At 50.5% G+C, this 20,891-nt stretch overlaps 1 protein-coding gene across 2 annotated transcripts in view; it reads left to right on the forward strand.

The window, feature by feature from the left end:
- FAT2 (FAT atypical cadherin 2) overlaps nucleotides 1-20,891 on the forward strand; it is an 80,003-nt gene that overhangs the window by 57,142 nt on the left and 1,970 nt on the right. For both annotated transcript variants that reach the window (XM_039485496.1, XM_039485495.1), the window contains 9 exons: nucleotides 555-769; nucleotides 1,732-1,869; nucleotides 2,494-2,637; nucleotides 4,393-4,590; nucleotides 5,887-6,694; nucleotides 8,856-9,001; nucleotides 14,381-14,822; nucleotides 17,027-17,180; nucleotides 19,980-20,572. In XM_039485496.1, coding sequence (XP_039341430.1) covers nucleotides 555-769; nucleotides 1,732-1,869; nucleotides 2,494-2,637; nucleotides 4,393-4,590; nucleotides 5,887-6,694; nucleotides 8,856-9,001; nucleotides 14,381-14,822; nucleotides 17,027-17,180; nucleotides 19,980-20,572 — 2,838 coding nt within the window. The remainder of the gene's footprint in view (nucleotides 1-554; nucleotides 770-1,731; nucleotides 1,870-2,493; nucleotides 2,638-4,392; nucleotides 4,591-5,886; nucleotides 6,695-8,855; nucleotides 9,002-14,380; nucleotides 14,823-17,026; nucleotides 17,181-19,979; nucleotides 20,573-20,891) is intronic.

Consider the following 20,891-nt stretch of genomic DNA (forward strand, 5'->3'; position numbering starts at 1 on the left):
TATATACCCACAGACAAACCCAGACACTCATGCCATCACTTTCAAAGGGGACAGCTAGTGATCTCCAGCTGATACCTATCTGCCGATTGTCTCTCATATGTCCACATAGGCTTCAACAAGCACCTTTTCTTTCCTGCACATGGCACTTTTGATTGAATACCTATCTTGTTCTGGTTTCACCATAACCTAACCTTATCACCTTATGTAGCTTTCTACTTTACCGCAAGATGCTATTGGCTTATATTGTCCCAGATCTGATCTTTTCCACATACGAATCCAGAAGCTGTTGTGCCGTGAAAGGATATTTTACTTCTTCACGCATTTGACAGCAGAGTTGGGCTAGTTATGAAAAGAGTCTGTCTGATTAGAGCTCGTTTTATGTGATGTCACAATTTTTAGTGGCCTGGTTTGATGGAATAGAGCTGTAGCCACCATGGCTTTATCTGCCGGTGGTTTGCCAGTCATCTCCTTGATTGATCTGGGGGTCTCTGTAAGATATTACATGTCCTGCATTCAAAGCATCTCCTGTCTTTGCTGTCTGTACACATATACAGGTATCTTGTACGTTAGCGGGAGCCTGGATTTTGAAGTGAGCCATGAGTATTACTTATCTGTTGAGGGCACAAGGAAGGGCTCTGCTTCTCTCAGTGACATCACCATGGTGGTGATTAATATCACCGACATAAATGATAACATGCCAAAGTTCACCCAGGATCCTTACATCACCGAAATCCGTGAGGATGCAGCTGTTGGGGAAACTATCCTTACGGTAAGACAGAAGGGATCAACTCTTGCTTAGCAGCCTAAAGCCAGGTATCCACCCACATTCTCATTCACATTGTGGTAGAGCTTAAAGGCCTCAGTCAGGGGTTGACGCTGTACACACACATTGATTAGAAGATCCCTGCCCCACGGAGCTTACAGGCTAACTGTATTACCAGAGACAACAGGTGGATCCAGAAAGTGCGGGGCCAGGGGTAGGAAGCACAAGGCAAGAGTGAAACTGTTACAACTGTGTGAAAAGCAGTGGTCCCGGCACACCGGCTGCCAGGCCATTGTTGAGTGTTTTGTAGGCACCATGGCAGAAGTGAGTTTTAAGGAGGGACTTACGAAGAGAGACTGAGGGAACTGGGCTTGTTTAGTCTGCAGAAGAGAAGAGTGAGGGGGGATTTGATAGCAGCCTTCAACTACCTGAAGAGGGATTCCATTGAGGATGGAGCTAGGCTGTTCTCATTGGTACCAGATGACAGAACAAGGAGTAATGGTCTCAAGTTGCAGTGGGGGAGGTCTAGGTTGGATATTAGGAAACACTATTTCACTAGGAGGGTGGTGAAGCACTGGAATGGGTTACCTAGGGAGGTGGTGGAATCTCCATCCTTAGAGGTTTTTAAGGCCCAGCTTGACAATGCCCTGGCTGGGATGATTTAGTTGGGGTTGGTCCTGCTTTGAGCAGGGGGTTGGACTAGATGACCTCCTGAGGTCTCTTCCAACCCTAATCTTCTATGATTCTATGATTTGAAGGAAGATAGCGGAGTGGCCTTGCAGAGTTTTCTCTGTTCCTACCCTTGGCTTCTGCAAGGTGCTCTTAAGCCTTGTACCAAAAGCAAACAGTCCATCTTCCCCTCTCATGCCTTAGTCAGAACCTCCCACCCTCAAACAACCAGCAAGACATTGCCTCTGAGACAGGAGACATTTGTTCAGGAGCCCTCCCTCTTATCGCTCCCCCAATAGGTGTCAGCTGATGACCTGGATGGGGCGATGAACAATCAGATCACATACTCCATTGTGGGAGGGAACCTCCTGGAACACTTCACCATCCATCCTAAGAGCGGACAGATCTGTATTGCCAAGCACCTGGACCGGGAGGAGGTGAGTTACAGTCCTAAGATAAGGGCCACCTGAGGCTTGATGCTGTAGATGGGCGAGTTAGAAAACAATGTTACGTCACACCACGAGGAAGAGGCTGAAAAAGACTGGGGAAGCGCACAGTGCTCATCTGTCAGCCAGGTTTTGAATGATCCATTTAAAACATTGCACTCAGCAGGCCAGGGTAATCAGTTGCCATGCACATGAAGCCTTTGGACCCAAGAGATTGCTGAAGGGTCAGGACCACATGTGATGGGGGGCTGGGCTAAAGCAGAGAGAGTATGGTGTAATGGTTAGCGCACCTGACTAGGAGCCAGGAGACCTAGGTTCTCTGCCTGGCTAAGCCACTAGCCTCCTGTGTGATCTTCAGCCAGTCAGTTCTCATCTCTGTGATTAAGTTTGTCCACTCGCAAACAGGGGACGATGATATTTACTTTCTTGGTGAAGCACGTTGAGACATACGGATGGAAAGCTCCAGAGAAGGGCTAAGTGTGATTATCATTAAACTGCCCATTATCCTGTGCTCTTTAATAAGCCTGCACATGGGGAGAATACAACATCGGGACACGAATCCCAGGCTTTCCTTCCGCTTCTCCCAATAATCAATGCATTCCGTACACCGTCTAGGTTCCCAGCTATGCCCTGACGGTCCGAGCCACAGACAGCGGCCAGCCCGCACTGTTCAGCGACGTTGCAGTGCGCGTCCAGGTGACGGACGTCAACGACAACCCGCCCAGGTTCTTCCAGCTCAATTACAGCGTGGTGGTGCAGGTAAGGCAGAGCCTCTGCTCAGCGGAGACACTGTGTTGCCTCTCTTTCACTTCAGGACACCTAAGGGACCCTCAATGAATTACATCAGGGTTGGGGGGGATGGTTAGCTGTGAAGGGAGATTCTGCTTTGTGTCTGTGACACGATGAACGAATAGCCCTGGGGTCCTGCCCTGCAGCACCCTCCTCCCTGCCCTCTTTGGTCTACATGGCAAGAGGCCAGGCCCTGCACGTCTTCCTGATCCTTCCGCAGGCTGAGCCCTCTCGCGCCGCTACACCCACAATCCGGTCACATGTCATTATGAAGGCATTTTCTTGCCCTAGATAACCTGGATTCCCTGGTTAAAAACTGTCCAGGGCTTTGGGTAATTTGGGGTGTTTGGTGATGGGTATAATAGGAACAGTTTAAGAGCTACAAGTATGATTTGTGGTCTGGCAAAACGGCCTAGTCCCCTTAGTTATCAAAGAGAAAGTTAAGAGGCAATTTAATCATGGCTTATAAATACCTACTCAGGCAGAAGACATCTGATAGTAGAGGGCTCTTTAATCTTTCTGACAAAGGCACAGCAAAAGCCAATGGCTGGAAGTTGTATCTATAGATTATTAATTAATTATTTTGATTACTTGAGAATTCCCAATTATCATTCTGAGGTTTGACAGGTTCTTGTTCCAAGATCAGGCCCGTTATTATTTAGATAAATAGATAAGAGAGATATAATTTACTGCAGTCGCAAATACTCCAACTCAGTAAAGTAGATAGAGCTGCTACAAAGTTGAAGTCAGCAAAGTTCAAACAGGAAATACGATGCACATTTTTAACAGTGAGGGTAATTAACCATTGGACCCTTACCTCGAGATGCTGTAAATGCTCCGTTACTTGGAGTCTTTAAATCAAGAAGGCAGTTTTAGCCATTGGTAGTTGGGCTAGATGCAGGAATGCCCGGGGTGAAATCTATGGCCTGGGTTATGCAGGAGGACAGAGTAGATGAGCACAATGGTCCCTGATGGCTCTACAGCCGTGGTGGCCAACCTGCGGCCCATCAGGGTAATCCACTGGTGGGCCGCAAGACAGTTTGTTTCCATTGACCATCCGCAGGCACAGCCGTCTGCAGCTCCCAGTGGACGGGAACAGCGAACCGTAGCCACTGGGAGCTGCAGACGGTCGGTGTAAACAAACTCTCTTGCGGCCCGCGAGCGGATTACCCTGACGGCCATGTGCGCCCGTCTGCTCACCACTGCTCTACAGACTATTGAACCTGCCCAACTGACTCCAGTGAAAACCGTGAGAGCTGCCGAGCCCTGGGCTGTCGGAGAGACTAAGAGAGCCAACGCTGAGCGACAAGATTCACACAAAGGCCAAACCAACAAAAGCCCTCAGGAGGCAGGGGAGGTTTCTACCTCCTCCCAAAGTTACAAGGAACCACAGCAAGTCAGAGAGTTAAATGGATTTTCAGCAGTTAGCTGCAGCCTTGCATCCAGTCCTGCTCACTGTTCTTCCCCTGGCACAAGTGGAGTTGTTGTCACAAGAGTTGTAGTAACAGGTATTTGGAATGTAAAAACAGGGGTAACAAACCCATGCCCGAGCTGCTGGCTGTTTCCCCTTATGTTCCCATAGGCGTCTGCTCACGTCACCACAACCACCCTGTGCCTTCTCGGTGCCACAATCAAACAGCAACCCTAGAGGCAGAGAAATTCCACCCTTATCTTGGCCAGGTGTCTTCCCTCACTTTGCTCAATCCCTTTTCTCCCATATTTCAGGAGGTCGCCCCAGTTGGCACAAGTGTCCTGCAGCTGATCATGAGCGACAGAGACTCCCCTGAGAATGGGCCGCCATATTCATTCCAGATCACTGAGGGAAATGACGGGAAAGCCTTTGATGTCACCCAGGACGGTCTCTTGGTGACCTCGTCTGTTCTGGATAGAAGAACAAAAGAGCAGTATCTCCTACAGGTCCAGGTAGATCCTGCCTTACCCCTTTAAGATATGAATTCACCAAGGCCTGTACAGTAACAATGAAGGCAATGGAAATTACACCCTAAAGCCCAGATAGAAGCAACTCCAATCTTTGGGAAGTTTGGATCCAGATCCAAATTTTGAAGCCTGGATCCATCTGTAGAGCTCACTTCCCAAGAGCTGTGTCTGCACAAAACTGGGGCCAGCTTTTCCAGCAATAAAACCTGCTGGTGTAGTCATGGGAACCTCTGCGGTGCAACTGACCCTGTATGATGCTTTCCCCGATATAATTCTAGAGACCTTCCACTTCGGGAGAGACTCGCGTCTGTTCCTGAAAGCTTCACCTAAGTACTCCAGCAAGGAGCTCTTCCCTACTATTCATGCTCGCATCAAGTAAACAAATTAGGGGAAAATAGCTTGTTTTCAACCTCAACTGAAACTGGGGGAACAAATCAACAGGGTCGGGAAATTATTTTTTTATTTGCAAGTTAAAAAGCCTGAGCAGGCCTCACCCCCACAGCCCTGCCAGTGCACCTCAGCCCTGTGCTGCAATGCTCAATGCTATTCTACCCTTGAGCTCCACACCCAGCTCTCCCAGTGCCTCCTGCCAATCTACTTCTGGAGCTCTGCTGAGCCCAAACTGACAATTTTCCCAAACTACATGGAGGTGTTGTGATGAGCACAAAGTTAGGGATTCAGATGAGATCCATCAAAATCATATTGCCTGGTAAATAATGAAGAATATAAGCCACAGTCTCCAGAGATGCACTAATCCACTGTTCCACCCATAGAATGAGAAGAGGTAACAAGATTAGAGAGCGTGATCAGGCTCCTACTGAAATCAATAGCAAAGGTCTCATTGGCTCAGTGGTGCAGAACCAGAGCCTAGGACTGTATATAGCTTGAAGAAAGAAGGATTTAGAGGTGACATGAGAAAGAAATATGAAGCATCGTAGCCATGTTTGTCCCAGGATATTGGAGACACAGTCCTGGACTGTAGATGAGCTCTGTGTAGCGCAAAAGCTTGTACCGGCTTTCCCCCCCACCCCCCGTCGGCCCTGCATACACTCCTAGTCTCTCGGGACTTTTGCTTCAGCCGTAGAGACTAGGAGTGGGTGGGCCGTGGGGAGCATAGGAAACTGGATAGATCAGGATTGAGGTGTGTCAGCAGCGCAGCGTGGAAAGCTAACCTCGCACCTCAAACACAAGCAGTGGCACCTCCTCTTGATCCCCAGCCTGGCGCAGTGCCAATGTAACTCAGCGCAGGCCTGTAATGGGTCCTTTTGTTTTCCTTGACAGGTCTCGGACAGTGGCATCCCTCCTCTTTCGTCCTCTGCCTTTGTAAACATCCAGGTGAGTGAGCCGAGCCAATATGCACCCTCGGCGTTGCCCCTGGAGGTATTCATCACTACTAATGAGAGCGCCTTCCGAGGCGGTGTTCTCGGCAAGATCCATGCTACGGATCGAGACCCCCATGACACCCTGGTGTACACCTTGGCAGCAGAAGTGCCCCAAGAGGGGCGCTTCTCAGTGGGGACAACGGATGGCAAAATCATCGCTGGTGAGAAGCTTCCCCACGGCCACTACGCCCTGAATGTGTCTGTCAGCGATGGCACATTCAAAACCACCACCACCGTCAACGTCCATGTGTGGTGTTTCAGCCAGGAGGCACTGGACAAGGCCGTGGTGTTACACTTCCAGCACCTCTCCCCCGAGGAGTTTGTGGGTGACCACTGGCGCAACTTGCAAAGGTTTCTGGGAAACACTCTGGTCACAAGACGTCAGAACATCCACATGGCCAGCTTACAGCCCACGGCAGCCTCTAACGGCGTGGAGCTCCTCTTGGCCGTCGGAGAGTCCCCCGGTGCCTTCTATGAGCCCCGCGTCCTAGCAAACAAGATTTCTCTGTCGGCTGGGGAGATGGACCAGCAGGTGGGGCTCCAGCTGAAGAAGGCCATTCACGTGCCATGTCATGGGCCAGCTTGTGCCCGGCGTGTCTGCAAGGAGACAATTCAGCTGGATCCAGGCATGGTGTCCACCTACAGCACTGCCCGACTCAGCGTTCTCACGCCCCGGCACAGCTTGGAGCAAATTTGTTCTTGCAATGGTGAGAAATCCTCCTTATTGCTCTTGAATTTTCCCCCTTGGGAAAGCAATGCCAACCTCTAGTGTGGGGGATTATCCCTTCAGCACATCGCGACACTCAGGGAGTTCTTATGCAATTACACTGTTCCATTAACTGGCCATTCTGGCTTCGCTTTCAGGGCCAGACCTAGCGTCCTTGAGCTTTAAATTCCATCTGGCCTGTAGGAAGAATTCCACTGGATAATGCTAAGCTCTTATCACGTGTCATTAAATAATAACAGGATCTCTATTGCCCCAATGAGAGTAAAGTCACTCATATGTGGAGCAAAATGGTCTGGGCTCTACGGGTAGAACTCTGGGTTCCCATGCTTTGCTCCTGTGCCCAGCAAAACACAGACTAGTTAAAAGTGGTGAATTCAAATAATAGAATCATAGAATATCAGGGTTGGACGGGACCTTAGTCATCTAGTCCAACCCCCTGCTCAAAGCAGGACTGATCCCCAACTAAATCATCCCAGCCAGGGCTTTGTCAAGCCTGACCTTAAAAACCTCTAAGGAAGGAGATTCCACCACCTCCCTAGCTAACCCATTCCAGTGCTTCAAATCAAGCCAAAGAATTTGTATTCATATTTTAGGTACAGTAGCATCCACTTAGCAGCAACCCGGCTGTAGTAGGAAGAGGGCCTGAAACATAAGGCCTTGTATTAGAGGCCTGGTATGAGGCCTGAGACTAAAGTAATAATCAAAACATCTCTATTCATCATGCTGTCATCCTGACCTTATCTTTAGGATGGGTCAGCGTGTTCCTGTTATGTTTGGGGAATGTGCTGGTATCGAGGTGTTCTGGTACCACCTTTCTGAAATGTGTTTGTGTGTATATTCTTAGGCCTAACACCACTTAGGAATGTGTGTTTCTGCAATATCAATCCTGTTCTTGCCAGATTCTGTGAGCAGGGGCTGCCTCTTGCTCACAACTTAACTTTGCTTTATATTAGCAAGTTTTGACCATTACTTTAGCCCAGGCCTCAGGCTTCCCACCAGGCCTCTAATACAAGGCCTCATGTTTCAGGCCCTCTTCCTACTATACCGGCTATTGACAACTTCCTGTTAACAGCAACATTTTGCCAGGCACCAGTCCCGGTCCCATTGACTTTAATGTTAATGGGATTCGGGTCCTGGCAACGGTTTGCTGCTGATTACCAACGTTTCTCAGAAGCCTGACCCCAGCTGCAGCCCAGGTTTGGGAGGGAAGCTGCAGCCGGGGAAGGAAGTGCTGGGACCTGCGACTGGTGCTCAGCCCGTCCCGTCGCTTCCTTCTGGGACTGCAGCCCGGCAAACCTGCTTGCACAGGAACGCCCATGACGTAAGGGGCTTTGGGCTGGGAGGGGAGGCTCTTGGCAGGGCAGATGCCTCTCCAGGCTGTGCCCTGTTGGGGAACTACACACAGGGAAAGAAGTGCTGGGGCATGCTGTGCCCCGAAGAGTGCAGGGAGAAGCATTGTGCAGCCCCAGGGGTCCCCAGTGCCTCTGTTCCCCATAGAACGTCCCAGCATCCGGGCTGCAGCCAGGGAAGGCATGGCCCAGTGCTTCTGTCCTGGCTGCAGCCCCGCAAACCTGCCTTCTGCTTATTAGTAACTGCTGGGTAATAGCAACTTTTTGCTGGTGACCGGAGGGTTACTAATAAGTGGAATCTACTGTATTTCCACATTGCCCACGGAATAGCAGGGGTTGGTAGGTTGGGAATGAGCTGTCCTGGCAAAGCTGTTTGCAGCCCCCTAACAGGAATGTCCAGGACAGGACTGAGCTGCCTAGGCAGAGCCACATGTTCAAGAGAGGCTGCAGCTCAGGACTGAAGTGCATTGATACGAGTTAGTGAACTCTCAGGACAGGAATAGGAGGGCTGCTGCAGGTCAGGACTGGGCTGCAGGTCATTATGGTGGAAGAGCTGTTGGGGAGGCTCAAAATGTGAATAGCCAGGGGGCACTGCAGGTCCTCACAAGCTTCACTGGCAGAGCTATGTAGAGACCGGGGGCAGCAAGGACTCCTGCAGGTCAGGCTGGAGTTACGGTGCCTGAAATGGGGGAAAGCACAGGGCTGGGGAAAACACTGGATGCCGTAGGTTGACCGCAGTCCAGAATCTCAGACTGTTTTCAGATGACCTGCCTTGCCTGGTTATATTTCTAGGCACGGCTGTGAGATTCAGTGGACACAGCTACATCTGGTACCATCACCAGGAGAGAGGGGACTGGCAGATGCAGTTCCGCCTGAAAACCCACCAGCTGCACGGTGTTCTGCTCTTCATCAATGGGACCAACACTGCTGTTCTGGAGGTAGGGTTTGCAATACCTAAGGATTTATTTCTGCATTAAGGAACAGTTCCATTGCATGTGCACTGGGAAATATCACCAAAGGAAGGAACAGACTGAACAAAGATATACCCACCTATGTGTAGGTGTAAGCCGTTCTAAAATACCATGTTGTGAAGACCCGTTGGTAACCTGGGTACTGTGAAACTTGGTATGTTCACCTAGGCGGGTGACACGTGATTACAGCATGACACGTTGTGATTACAGCACGACTGCTTGAGATGGGCTTTTTGCACCGACGGATTGTGCACGCAGCCAGTCTGTACTAAAGCAGCCTAATGCTACTACCTCTCTTCCTTTACCCCTCCTTGTTTGTTTCATCCTTCTGTTACATCATGTCCATTTGACTGTTGGCTCCTTGGAGAAAGGACTGTTACATACCAGTTGGGGTTTTCAAAACCACTCTCCTCCTGTTTAGCCAATGCGAAAATTCCCACTGACTTGAACAAAAACACAAGTTAAACTGATGCTGAGCATCTTTGGAAATGTCACCTTATATGTTCGTACAGTGCCAGGTACAATGCAGTCCCTAACTAATAATAGTCCGAACAGCCCAGAAGACAATTCCGGGATGATATACGCACAGAGTTCCCATATACACACAGGAGTCACTCGGGGAGCACGAGGAGCCAGATTCTCAGCTGGTACAAATTGACAGTGCTCCGCTGACTTCAGCAGAGCTGAATGGACTCACACCCGCAGAGGATCTGGCCCATGGTACCTACAGACTCACAAACAGGTCATTCGAGGGCCTGTGAACATGGTGTTTCCACCAACCCACAAGCTTGTAAGTGAGCAACCCAACCCCATTTATCCACCAGGGAATTAGTCAGAAACCCCTAAACATGGTGTTACCCATTAACTTACCACAGGAAACAACAGCTGCTTCTTCTAGTTTCCTCAGTGGCTGAGCTGAGCACAGATCCAGTGGCCACCCAAAAAGATACAGAGAAGGTGTCCAGATGGACACCAATGGATTAAAGTATCTCTGTTTTAATGGAGGGCAGGGAGAAGGTGAGGACAGAAGTCTTATAAAATGGTTTCTCACATCACTTACTATTTTATGAACGATCCAGGCAACTTTAGCCAGTGAGATGGGGGAGAACCCATTCAAGCTTAAACTTGCAGGCCTCTTAGCTTATGTTTCCTGCAGTGGGATTCGTCATTCCGGACAACTGCCAGAACCAGGAACATCTTAATCTGATCTCTCCCCTTTCTTTGGCTGCACTTGCTGAATCTATAAAGAACTCAAAGGAGCATGTGTCTGCTCCATTCCACCTTGGCAGCAGAAGGAAACGAAGAGCCCTCCAGAAAAGGGTTTTACTGTCTGTGCCTCATTAATTATAATGGGCCTAATTTAAGTTTCATATCTTATAACTCACTTATTGACTTACTGGGTTTTTTCCCCTGACCCCATCTCTGTGTAATCTAGACTTATGACATAAATGAAATACAGCATCATGCTCATTTAAAGGAACACAATTTTTTAAACTGAGTTTAACAATACTGTCAAGTGCTTCTCCGGCCCCTGAATCCCCTGCCTATTTCTCTGGTGTTTTCCGATTGTAAAATGTTTTTCTCTCCGCTGTTTTGGCATAAAAGACTCCCACAAACAACAAGGGAAATGGGCTAGCAGGGGAATCAGTGCAATACACCAAGTGCTGTTAAATGAACAAACTGAAAAAATACAGGGAAATATGTTTTTTCTTCTCTCATTTCTTGCAGCTTCAGCAATCATAGGGCATGGCTGGAACACTGGTGGGGGAATAATATTCAGACAGGAGGATGGTTTTTAAGATGACAGTGTCCATTTCAAACTGCTCAGAAGAGGCAGCTCACACAGTCCCCACCCCTGAGCCCCATGGTGGGGTAAGCCATTGGCTGCAGAGCACTGGGGGAGATGGGGAAAGGTCTGCTTACCAGCAGGAGTCCCTGGAGGAATTTTCTCAGCCAGAATTCCTTCTTGGCCATGAGGAGGCGCTCGCTGGAGCAGCAGCTAGAGGGCGTGACCTTGCACAGCTGCTCAGATCTGCTGGCCCCTCTGGCTGGGAAGCAAGACTGGTGCTAGCCTGCACCGGTCATTGAGCACAGTGAATGCAGGGACTGCGACTGTATCTGCCCATTGCCCCTGACCATTGCACAGGCTCACGAAAGCTGCAGAAGGCTCTTGTACCCTCTTCTGCACCTTGCACAGCCCCGGAGCGCCCTCTCTACTGCCCCAGCCAGCCCCAATAAACCATTCAGGGAGCCCACATCTGATCTAAAAGGGGTGCCTCAGACTTCGCCCTGAAGGCCGGCAGAGTTAGGCTCCAGCTTGGAACAAGAAAGTCACATAACCAGGAATGTTCCACTGGAAGCCCCTTGCCTCCAAGTCTTGGAGCAGCTCAGAGACTGGTCAATAAAATCACCTCAACTGATCTAAGCCCTCAGGAAGGTGCTCAGGAAAAGAGGAGGAGGCCTGCATAGTAACCAAAGACACAACTTATTAGCCAACCCCGACACATAGGGCCTGGTGACAAAAGGCTAGTTAATGACTGAGTCCAAAGCCCCAGTCGTTTGGCTATAAATAGACAGCTGTGCCTGTCCAGTGGGTAAGTCTGCCCTGCAGCTGGAGGGGCAGCAGTGCCTTTGACTCGTTTCTGTGTCACGCTGTTTGTGGAGTGCATCAGAGGGACCAAAACATTACCAGGACGTGTTGTCTGAGAAACTCTGGGTGCCCTCGAGTTTTTAGTTTTGCAAAACTAGGCAAATAAGCACAAGTCAGTAGCATCTGTTATTTATTTGCTTATTGTCTCGGATTTGTAGTTCCAGTGTTTGGAATAAATTCCTCCCAGGGTGAACATACCTGCCTTGTCCTCATGATCTCCGCGCACTGCACCCGAGCTGAAACGGCTTTGTGCACCAGGAGGAGCAAAAAGACAGGCTAGTTGGAGGAGACTCATAAAGGACGGAGTGTCTTTTTGCTTCAGGGGCATTGAATCCTAACTTGTCCCCAGAATCTGAACAAGCCAGTTACTGATGCTCAGCTTGTGTTTAAAACAGAAGGGAAATGGCAAAACCTTCTCTGATATTCTCACCCCACTGTGCAGAGATTCACACGCACAGCTCCCCCAAGACTCACCCAGGGGAGATCATCCACCAGCTTCTACGAGTCCTTCCAAAACAGATTTCCCCTTATCTAGATAGATAGATGGATAGATAGATAGATAGAGGGGGTGTCTGGGGATAGATAGATGGGGGGGTGTCTGAGGATAGATAGATAGACAGATAGATAGAGAGGGTGTCTGGGGATAGATAGATAGATGGGGGGGGTGGGTCTGGGGATAGATAGATAGATAGACAGACAGACAAACGAATGTTTAAAATTCTACCTGTGCATTCTCCCTATTCATGGCCCCCTGGGTTCTATAGAAGACACTCCCTTACGAATCAATAGGGTAGGAGAAAAGAGGGGTTTTCACCTGAATTCACCCTGAAACCACATTTCTCTCTCTTTTCACTATCCCACCAAAGTTTTTAAGAGGAGTCACAGGCAATGGACAGCATTTTCCCCCCACTGCCCCTCCATTATAATTCAGAGGACGTTTGTGTGGTTAGTAATCAATGATCTGATTGTGTCATTCCCAGCCCCTGGTGCTGGAGAGGGAGTATTGGATTGCAGAGGATATTAGCAGCTTTGGCCCTGGTTTCCAATGTGCTGATAAAAAGCTGGGGACTACAGCAGGTCTCTTTCTTTCTTCTTCGCCCCCTTCACCTGCTCCTACAATGTAGCCCTGCCAGCAGCTCTTGCTTGCCTAGATTCTTTCAGCACTTCTCGTTAATGCCAACAGAGAAGCTCCAGCATGGGCAGCTTCCATGCCGGTAACAAGATACCAAGTAATCACGTGGCAAATGGAGTTCACTTGTGCACAGGCATCCTGAATGCCAGCACTATGGTGATCCAGATTAAACCCCAATGCAGCAGGTGGGGGCTGCAAGCAGCTGGGAAGTAAAGTCATTCAGCTTCTGCATGCTGCCCCGTGGCGGTGTGGTCTGGGGCAGGCACAGAGTGTGGAACTCGGGGTCAGAAGATGGTTAGCGCCTTAGGATGGCAATTGTCTCACTGTGCCTACGTACAGCACCCAGCGGGGCCCTGATCTCTGTTGTGGCTTGTGGGTGCTACCACAATCCAAATCATACCTATTATAGCGTGATGAATCACAGCACAGAGATGATTCCTTCCCACCTCCCACCTCTTCACCAAGGGAGGCAGGAGGGACTAAATCCCGCCTGTCCTAGCATGCACTCTGAACCCACAGGGTGATGCAAGTAGCAAGTTAGAGCAGAATTTGGCCTTACATATTACAGGAGTCCTGGGGGCAGCTAACAACGTATCTTTGGCCGACTGAAAAAGTGACAGGAGCTGGGTTTTGGTTCAGAGCCATTTCTAGAGAGAACGAAAACCAAAGGAAATAATGAAATGCCGTTAGGTTTGTTCACATTTTCTCCTGCCCTGCCCTCTTCCTCCCCATTGTAACTCAGGATTGGAATGGTCCAGCAGTTAGAAGGAGGTGATCCTAGAGCAGCTCTCTAGAGACCTCACAGCCCAGCATGATCATTTATAGAAGCAGTTCCCATCTAGCTGCTGGGGAGGGCACAGAGTCCTTCTGTGCACTGTCCCAGCTATGCTGATTAGTGCACGATCTGCTAAAAATGGAGCAGAGCAGAGCAGCTCCTGGCTTTACAGGCCATCTCATGAGCAGCACTCTCCACCCACCAGTCAAGGGCTGCAGGAGAGGACAGGGATGGAGCTGCGGGAGCAAGATGAGACGGACTAGTTGTTTTCCAAAATAGCAACGTAAACCTAATTTTAAAGTAGGTTTGACTTCTTGGGTGCGAAGTTTAATGCTGGCGAAAGGCCACTGCCTTCTCCAGGCCAGCACCTACCTACTCCAGCTTCCCCCAAGACCGCCCTGCCAACTGGCAAGAGGAGACTCTTGGTTGCAAGGCTCATGCAAGTCTTCAGCTTCCTGCTGAGGCTGCCAGCCGAGTTAATGGTGAAGGTGGTAGTTCAGTCCACCAGGAACTGCAGTGAGACGCATTGTAATTTAAAAGATACACACAGTCGTCCCCCAGCATGGACAGTCCCATGGGCATTTCATTTCTAACGCAAGGCAAAACCTCAGGAGGTTCAGTTGGTGGAACGGTCCTATTGGCTGAATGTTCTTGGGTCCTGGAAATCCCAGGTGTTTGCCTCTTGCCTTGCACAGACGGGGAAGGAGGGAAGCAGGGAGCATTGAAAGCCCAGCAGCACAACGGTGTTTGTATCGCTGCTAATTCTGGCTGTTTGGGCATGTTTTGCAGCTCGTTAACGGGGTGCCTCATCTCGGACACCGATGCCCTGGCAATATCAACGGGAACCTCTCCTCCCTGCGTTTTGTGAGCGACGGAGAGTGGCACTCGGTCCTTCTGGAAATGAAAAACACATCCCTCCTTTTGCTCGTCGACAGCTTGGGAAATACGTCTCTCCGGCTGCCCGTGGCCTGCAGCATCTCCGCTTCCAGGAGAGATCTGCTCTTCGGGGGGATCGTCCAGTCCCGACAGCCCCAGCGGGTCACTCGGGGGTTTAGAGGTTGCCTGGATGGTGTCAGAATTGACAGCGAAGACGTGATGCTCCTGCCTGGGGACAGCCAGGCGAAGGGGATTGTGGAGGAGGTGGGAATAAAGCAGTGCTGCCCACACACCGGCGCCTGCAGCAGCAGCCCCTGCCTCAATGAGGGGATGTGCGCCGAGACTCACGGAGGAGGTACGTGCATGTCCCGCCATGACTTTCTGGGCATTTAGAAATCAATAGTCTGGAGGCGAGCATGGAAAACAGCTGAGCTGAATGGGCCAATTTAAGGGGGCTTCCCCAGAGGAAGGGAAGTTCTGGCTTTTCACAGCGCTGCGTCTCCCAGCAGGCTGTCAGGGGGCAATGTCCTCAATCAGTGAAACAACCCATGGGAAGCATTATGAGGCAGTCCTTGGCAGATCAGACTGGGTGCACCACTGTTTCTGGGTGGAGTGAGCACAGGGCCGTGGATTCAGTTATATTTTCATTCAAGCTTTTACAAAGCCTCAAGGAGCTGGAATAATGTGAGGTCTGGTCATCCCCGTTTCAGCTTCCGGAAGGTGGAAACACTGTGGGAAGACGAGATGTGGATTTGTTCCCATCCTATAAGTGACTCCCGGGGGCGGGGGAGGGAACCTGTGAAAGTCATTAACACAAGCTCATGCCTGCAATTCTCGGGTTCATCTGAACCTGGTTGCCCAACAGTTATTTGTAGCAGGATTTCATCCATGTCACAAACACGGGTGTATCTATCTGTGCACCTCATCAACTTCATAACTCCCCTGTGAGGCAGGGCAGTGCTATCATCCCCATTTCACAGATGGGGCACTGAGACACAGAGAGACTAAGTGACTTGACCAAGGCCTCACAGGAAACCTGTAGCAGAGTTGGGGATTAAAGTTGGGTCTCCCAATCCCAGGCTAGCGCCCTAACCACTGCACTACCCTTCCTCTCCAGAACATCTTGCTCTGATTTCTGTGGGTGAACATAGTGTGAGAGGAACTCATGCGGATAGCATAACATTACAGCACTGAGTCTCTTGAGACAGCCACTGCCCATGCTCGGGCTTTCCTGCTCTGACTTCCATTCCCCTGTCTTGGGGGCATCTGGAGGCAGCTCTGATACAGCTACATGGTGATGGGAGACATGCACAGGGGAATCCTTTGAACCCTGTCTGTGCTTATTGATGCTTTTGTTTTTCTGCCTGAGGTCTGCTGCAGAGTCCCACGCCCTATTGGGTTAGCAGCAATCAAAGGGCTGAGAGCACACTTCCCTCCATCCCTCCCTGCCTGCCCCCTCGGGCAACAGGATTTAGATTCCTGTCAGCTAGGCAGCAGTTTAACTCAGGTGAACTTGTTCAAGGTAAAGTGCAGAGACACAGGGTGTATGAGTGTGCAACCCTGCAAAATGGTGCATGTGTGTACAGGTGGACGTGTGCACGTATGTGCAAATGTGCTTGTGCAAGTGTGTGTGTGTGTGTATGCTGGAGTGCAAGGGCATGTGTGTTTGTGCAAGAAAGTGTTTGTGTAAATATGCTTGGATCTCATGCAAATGTCACAATAATGCCAATCAGCCAGTGACAGGATCACGCTCAGGGAAAATGTGTGTGAGCACATGTATAAGATTGAACGTACATGTATCTGTGTTTGCATGGCTGGCTGGTTGTGCCTGCCATGTGCACGAGTGTGTGCACATGTCTCTACTAGTGACGCTGAAGTGAGCCGGAACTTGCCTGAGTTCCTCTGTGCACAGAGGATGGAGAGGTTTATTTTGTGGGTCATAACCAGGCACTTTTCTAGGATGCTCCAGGGTGGAGGGGCTGCACTTCCCCAGCGCAGCTTGCTGTTGCATGGTGCAAAAGAGCTCAGCAGAGCGGTTGCAGTTCCCAGGATCAGAATTTGATTTGGCAGATACCAGAAAAACAGAACCCCAGCCACCCAACCCATTGGCTTTTCTCTCCTGCTGTTGACATGACAACTCCCACGGGGAAGTGGAACAAAGCGTGTCTGGACAGGAACTGCCTAGCACATGGCCTTTTGCTGGGCACTCGGCGGGCTAAAGACTCTCATCTTTAGACATCATGTCTAAAAGAGTCATAAAAATCTGCAGCTGGTGGATCAGCTTTGCCCTCCGGGGAGGGAGGGGGCCACCGGCTACATTTAGAACCTCACTTGAGCTGTACTTTGGCTTCCCCAGTACTACAGGACAACACCTCTGTGCTCTTCAGATGGCGCATTCAGGAGAGGCTCAGCGCTGGGCGGTTGTGGTGTGTCTTATGATGCAGCCTCAACCCCAAGTTCACCTCCGCTGCTAATTCCCAAGGTGTCAGATTCCATCTCCAATACCAGTTCCCACCTAGCTGGTGCAGCAATCTCACAGCTCTCTATCGCCCTCGCTAGGTTACACTTGCATCTGCCCGGTGCTGTTTTCTGGCGACCGCTGCGAGCTGGGGGACAGCCCGTGTGAATCCAAGCCCTGCTTGCATGGGGGCACCTGCCTCCTCTCCGAAACAGGCTACACCTGCCACTGCCCAGATTGGTATCTGGGGGAAAGGTAAGACCAAGGAATGGCTTTTTGACTGCATGTTCCCCTGTGCAGAGCCCTCAGCTTACAAGACACGTTTAACTTTGGGTGCCGTTTTTCATGGCCGAGGTGAATACCCAGGAACTGCATGTTCCTGCAGTTTACCTGGTCACAAATCTTAATACCCCAGACAGCCACTCCAAGATTGATTGCCACGTTACATGCACTTTTTGGATTGCATTCTCAGACTCTAGGAGGCAGAAGGAACCAGACAATGAATTAATCCCCCTGCGATTGCATTGTCACTAGCTAAGCCATGTACTCACAGTTCTTAGAGCCTGAGAAAATAATCTCCTTTAGTCAGCATTTCGCTGGTGCCTGTGAATGTTTTGTTTGGTGCCGATTCAAAGTGTCTTCTTGTGACAGGGCTGTTCCTAGAACTGTTCTTTTAACAAGTACTCACTTCGCTCGGCTGTGTTACAAATTACCCCTGACATGTCAGGGCTCCTTCGCAGAACTGAGAGGACGAGCACAGAGGATGCATTGTTCTGGGGAAGATTGATGACGGCTCTGTATCTGATACCTGTCGAGTTTTACAGCTGAAAAGCAAGTTGGTTAATATCAGCCAAGAGTCAGATCTTTACAGTTACCAAGTCACTGTTGGTGGGAATATTCCAGGGACCACATTTGTCAGACACCAGATCTGCAGTGCTAAGGAACATAGGAATGTCTACATTGGATCAGACCCAAGGGCCATCCAGTCCAGTATCCTGTCGCTGATAGTTGCCAGCACCAGATGCTTCAGGGAAAGGTGTAAGAACCCTACAGCAGGCAGATATAGGATAATCTGCCCCTATAGTGGGTTTCATCCTGGTCTCCAATAATTAGAGACTGGCTTAAGCCCTGAAGCACATGGTTTAAGGCAACTTCTCAAATTATTGTTGTCATTAATTTTGATAATTCTGGATATTCTTCATAGCCACATTAGTGCATGTTCAGAATATGCATTCAGCACTGAAAGAGTTAACATGGCTCCAGAAGTAGATTTCACTGTTCGTGCCACCTTGGGTCATCAGTAAGGAAGCAGTTACGCCTGCCGTAACCACATGTCCCTCTCTGGGCTCCTCGCTCCTGCCTGCCCCACAACATGGCCGAAAATAGCCCAGCTCAAGTGGAATGTGAAGTGAATCTAGCACTATACTGCCTTTCAGTTAAAGCTGCCCAACATGTAGACAGGCCTCTTGGGTGAATATGAAGGTTGAAATTATCCACTCTATTTTGGGGAAGATATGCAACTGATCACCAGGTGGCACTGCTGCACCTGAAACAAGCTGCACCTGCTAGTCAGACAAGGTCGGTGAGGTAATAACTTTTATTGGACCAACTTCTGTTGGTGAGAGAGAGAAGCTTTCAAGCTCCACAGAGCTCTTCTGCAGGTCTGGGACACGTACTCTGAGCGTCACAGCTAAATGCAAGATGGAACCGATTGTTTAGCACAAGGAGGTAGCCTTAAAAAGTGTGCGAATGTCTCCCTTAAATAAATCGTTATGCCCGAGAAGGCACTGAGAGGAAGCTGAAAAAGAAAAGTAATGTGATAAAAAAGGCACCCGTTCAGGGTGGGAGGGCTGATGCTTCTGGATGGGAGGATCCCAAATCCAACTTTTCGAGCCCTGAAGGAGTTCAGAGTTCTAGAATCATTCCGAAGTTGATGGGATTCCTGTTCTATTCAGGAATGGGAGAGTATCAGGTTTTTAAATGGGGGTGGGGATTTAGATCAGTATTTTGGTCTTGATTCCTCGGACTTTTCATAAAATCTCTAAGTGCCTAAGGGCTGGTCTTTACTGGAGCTTCTAGAAATTCATGCATTTGTCAAAGCTACTCTGGACACTCCCCAGACGTTTGCTCCAGGCAGCAAACATCTGTAGCTTCCCTTGGGGAGACAGCCTAGGGTAAACTACATCTGAGGAGGTTTCTTAAAGATCAATGCAGTTCAAAGTGTCCCTGGATTTCCTAGCCTGATTTATCAGAGACTGCAAGAGTGGAGAGGTTCCAAGCACCCAGTTCTCCCCAGCAAAGGAGAGGGGTGTACTGGAGAAGAATCTTCCTCTAAACTTTGGAAAGAGGAGTTTTGTCCCTTGGCCTTTGGCATCGCAATGATCTGTTTTATGTCTCTGTGGTGTGGCGAAATGTACTGGGTAATGGCTGAGGGAGGTGGAGGCATTTTCAGGGTTGCTTAGCTGGCATGACAGGGGTAGTGCCTCACCCTGCAGAAAACCAGGGAGAAGGAACTTTATGGTAGCCAGTGCTACCATGAAAGGACTAAAAATGGGGATAAAGCAGCTGCTCCAGTCCAAGTTTGCCTTTAAGAGCTGGCCATTCCTCTGCCCCACCCCACAAATCTCCTGCTAGTTGGCTCCTGTTCCCTGAAAACTATCATTTAACTTATTGCCAGGGACATGTCCCTGTGGGCCCCGCCTCACCTTCACCACTAGAGGGAGCAACACACCACATTCCAGAGAAAGGCCCGTTCAGAAATCAACCTCACAGGTTCCCCAGCCTGGCCCCACCTCCATCCAAGCTAGAGAACTTGGGAGAGCAGTGGACAGAAAAGTCCCACAAAATCCCCTGGTGGCAATACACCATCTCCTGAACCGAAGGGCTGGTTCTTGGCTGGCAAGCAACCGAGGCCGGGCATAATTTTGGGCTAGCGGTTGCTGGGGCTCTGAGAACAGTTGTGTGGAGCAGCTTCACTGCTTCAGCTGGTTAGAGCTACTAGCAGGTGTCCCCAGCTCTGATGGCCGGTGTCTCCCTTCCCCTTCCCCACTGCAGGTGTGAGAAGGTGGCTGAGGAATGTCAGGACAACCCCTGCCGGAACGCAGGGCGCTGTGTGAACGCCGGCGGTTCCCTCCGCTGCATCTGCACGGGGGAGTACCAGGGGACATTCTGCACGCAGAGGCTCGTTACCCCCGACATCGCGCCCACCAAGTGGGGGATGGGTCCCGAGGAGATCGGCGAGATCGTTGCTGGGGTGCTGGGCGTCGCCATCCTGGCGGCGGCCTTTGCCTTAGTCCGTAGGCGCTACTGTCGCCCCGCCAAGGCTCACAAGCCGGTGGCCAGTGAGGACCCAGACCTGCTCTCCAAAAGCGAGTTCTCCAAGAGTGTGGGGGTGGCCACACACGCCCCGCCACCCATCGAGCTCAACATCCTCAGCAACGGCCCGCACAACAACCTGGACAGGGGCACGCCGGAGCAGCGCAAGCCCACCCCCACGCCGGAGTTTGTCACCTTCAGCTCGGGCAATGCCCAGAAACCCCGGGGCACCATCGTGTGCAGCGTAGCCCCCAACCTCCCGTCTGCCGCGCCCTCCTCCAACTCCGACAACGAGTCCTTCATCAAGAGCTCCTGGGCCAGGGAGCAGATGGGTCAGTGCTCCCCCTCCACACGCCCCTTCCTCCTACTAGAGATGGCTCCCCAGTGCGTTCGGGCTTCAGGCTTGTGAAGGGCCAACAGCACTGGCAAGAGCCAGCATAGTGTGGGCAGATGCTGTCCAAGCCTGTGCCACAGCCCTCCCCATGCAGTTTAGTCCCTACTGCTACACCCAGCTATCCCCCCCCCAGCCCCCATCACTCCTGACCTGCTACATCCCTCACACCTGACCAGCTACAACCTGCTATTCACCCCCACAACCCTACAAACACCCCTCAATCCTCACCTGCTACACCCCTGACACCCTGACCAGCT

This window comes from Mauremys reevesii, linkage group 8, assembly GCF_016161935.1.
Source record: "Mauremys reevesii isolate NIE-2019 linkage group 8, ASM1616193v1, whole genome shotgun sequence".
Lineage (NCBI taxonomy): Eukaryota > Metazoa > Chordata > Testudines > Geoemydidae > Mauremys > Mauremys reevesii.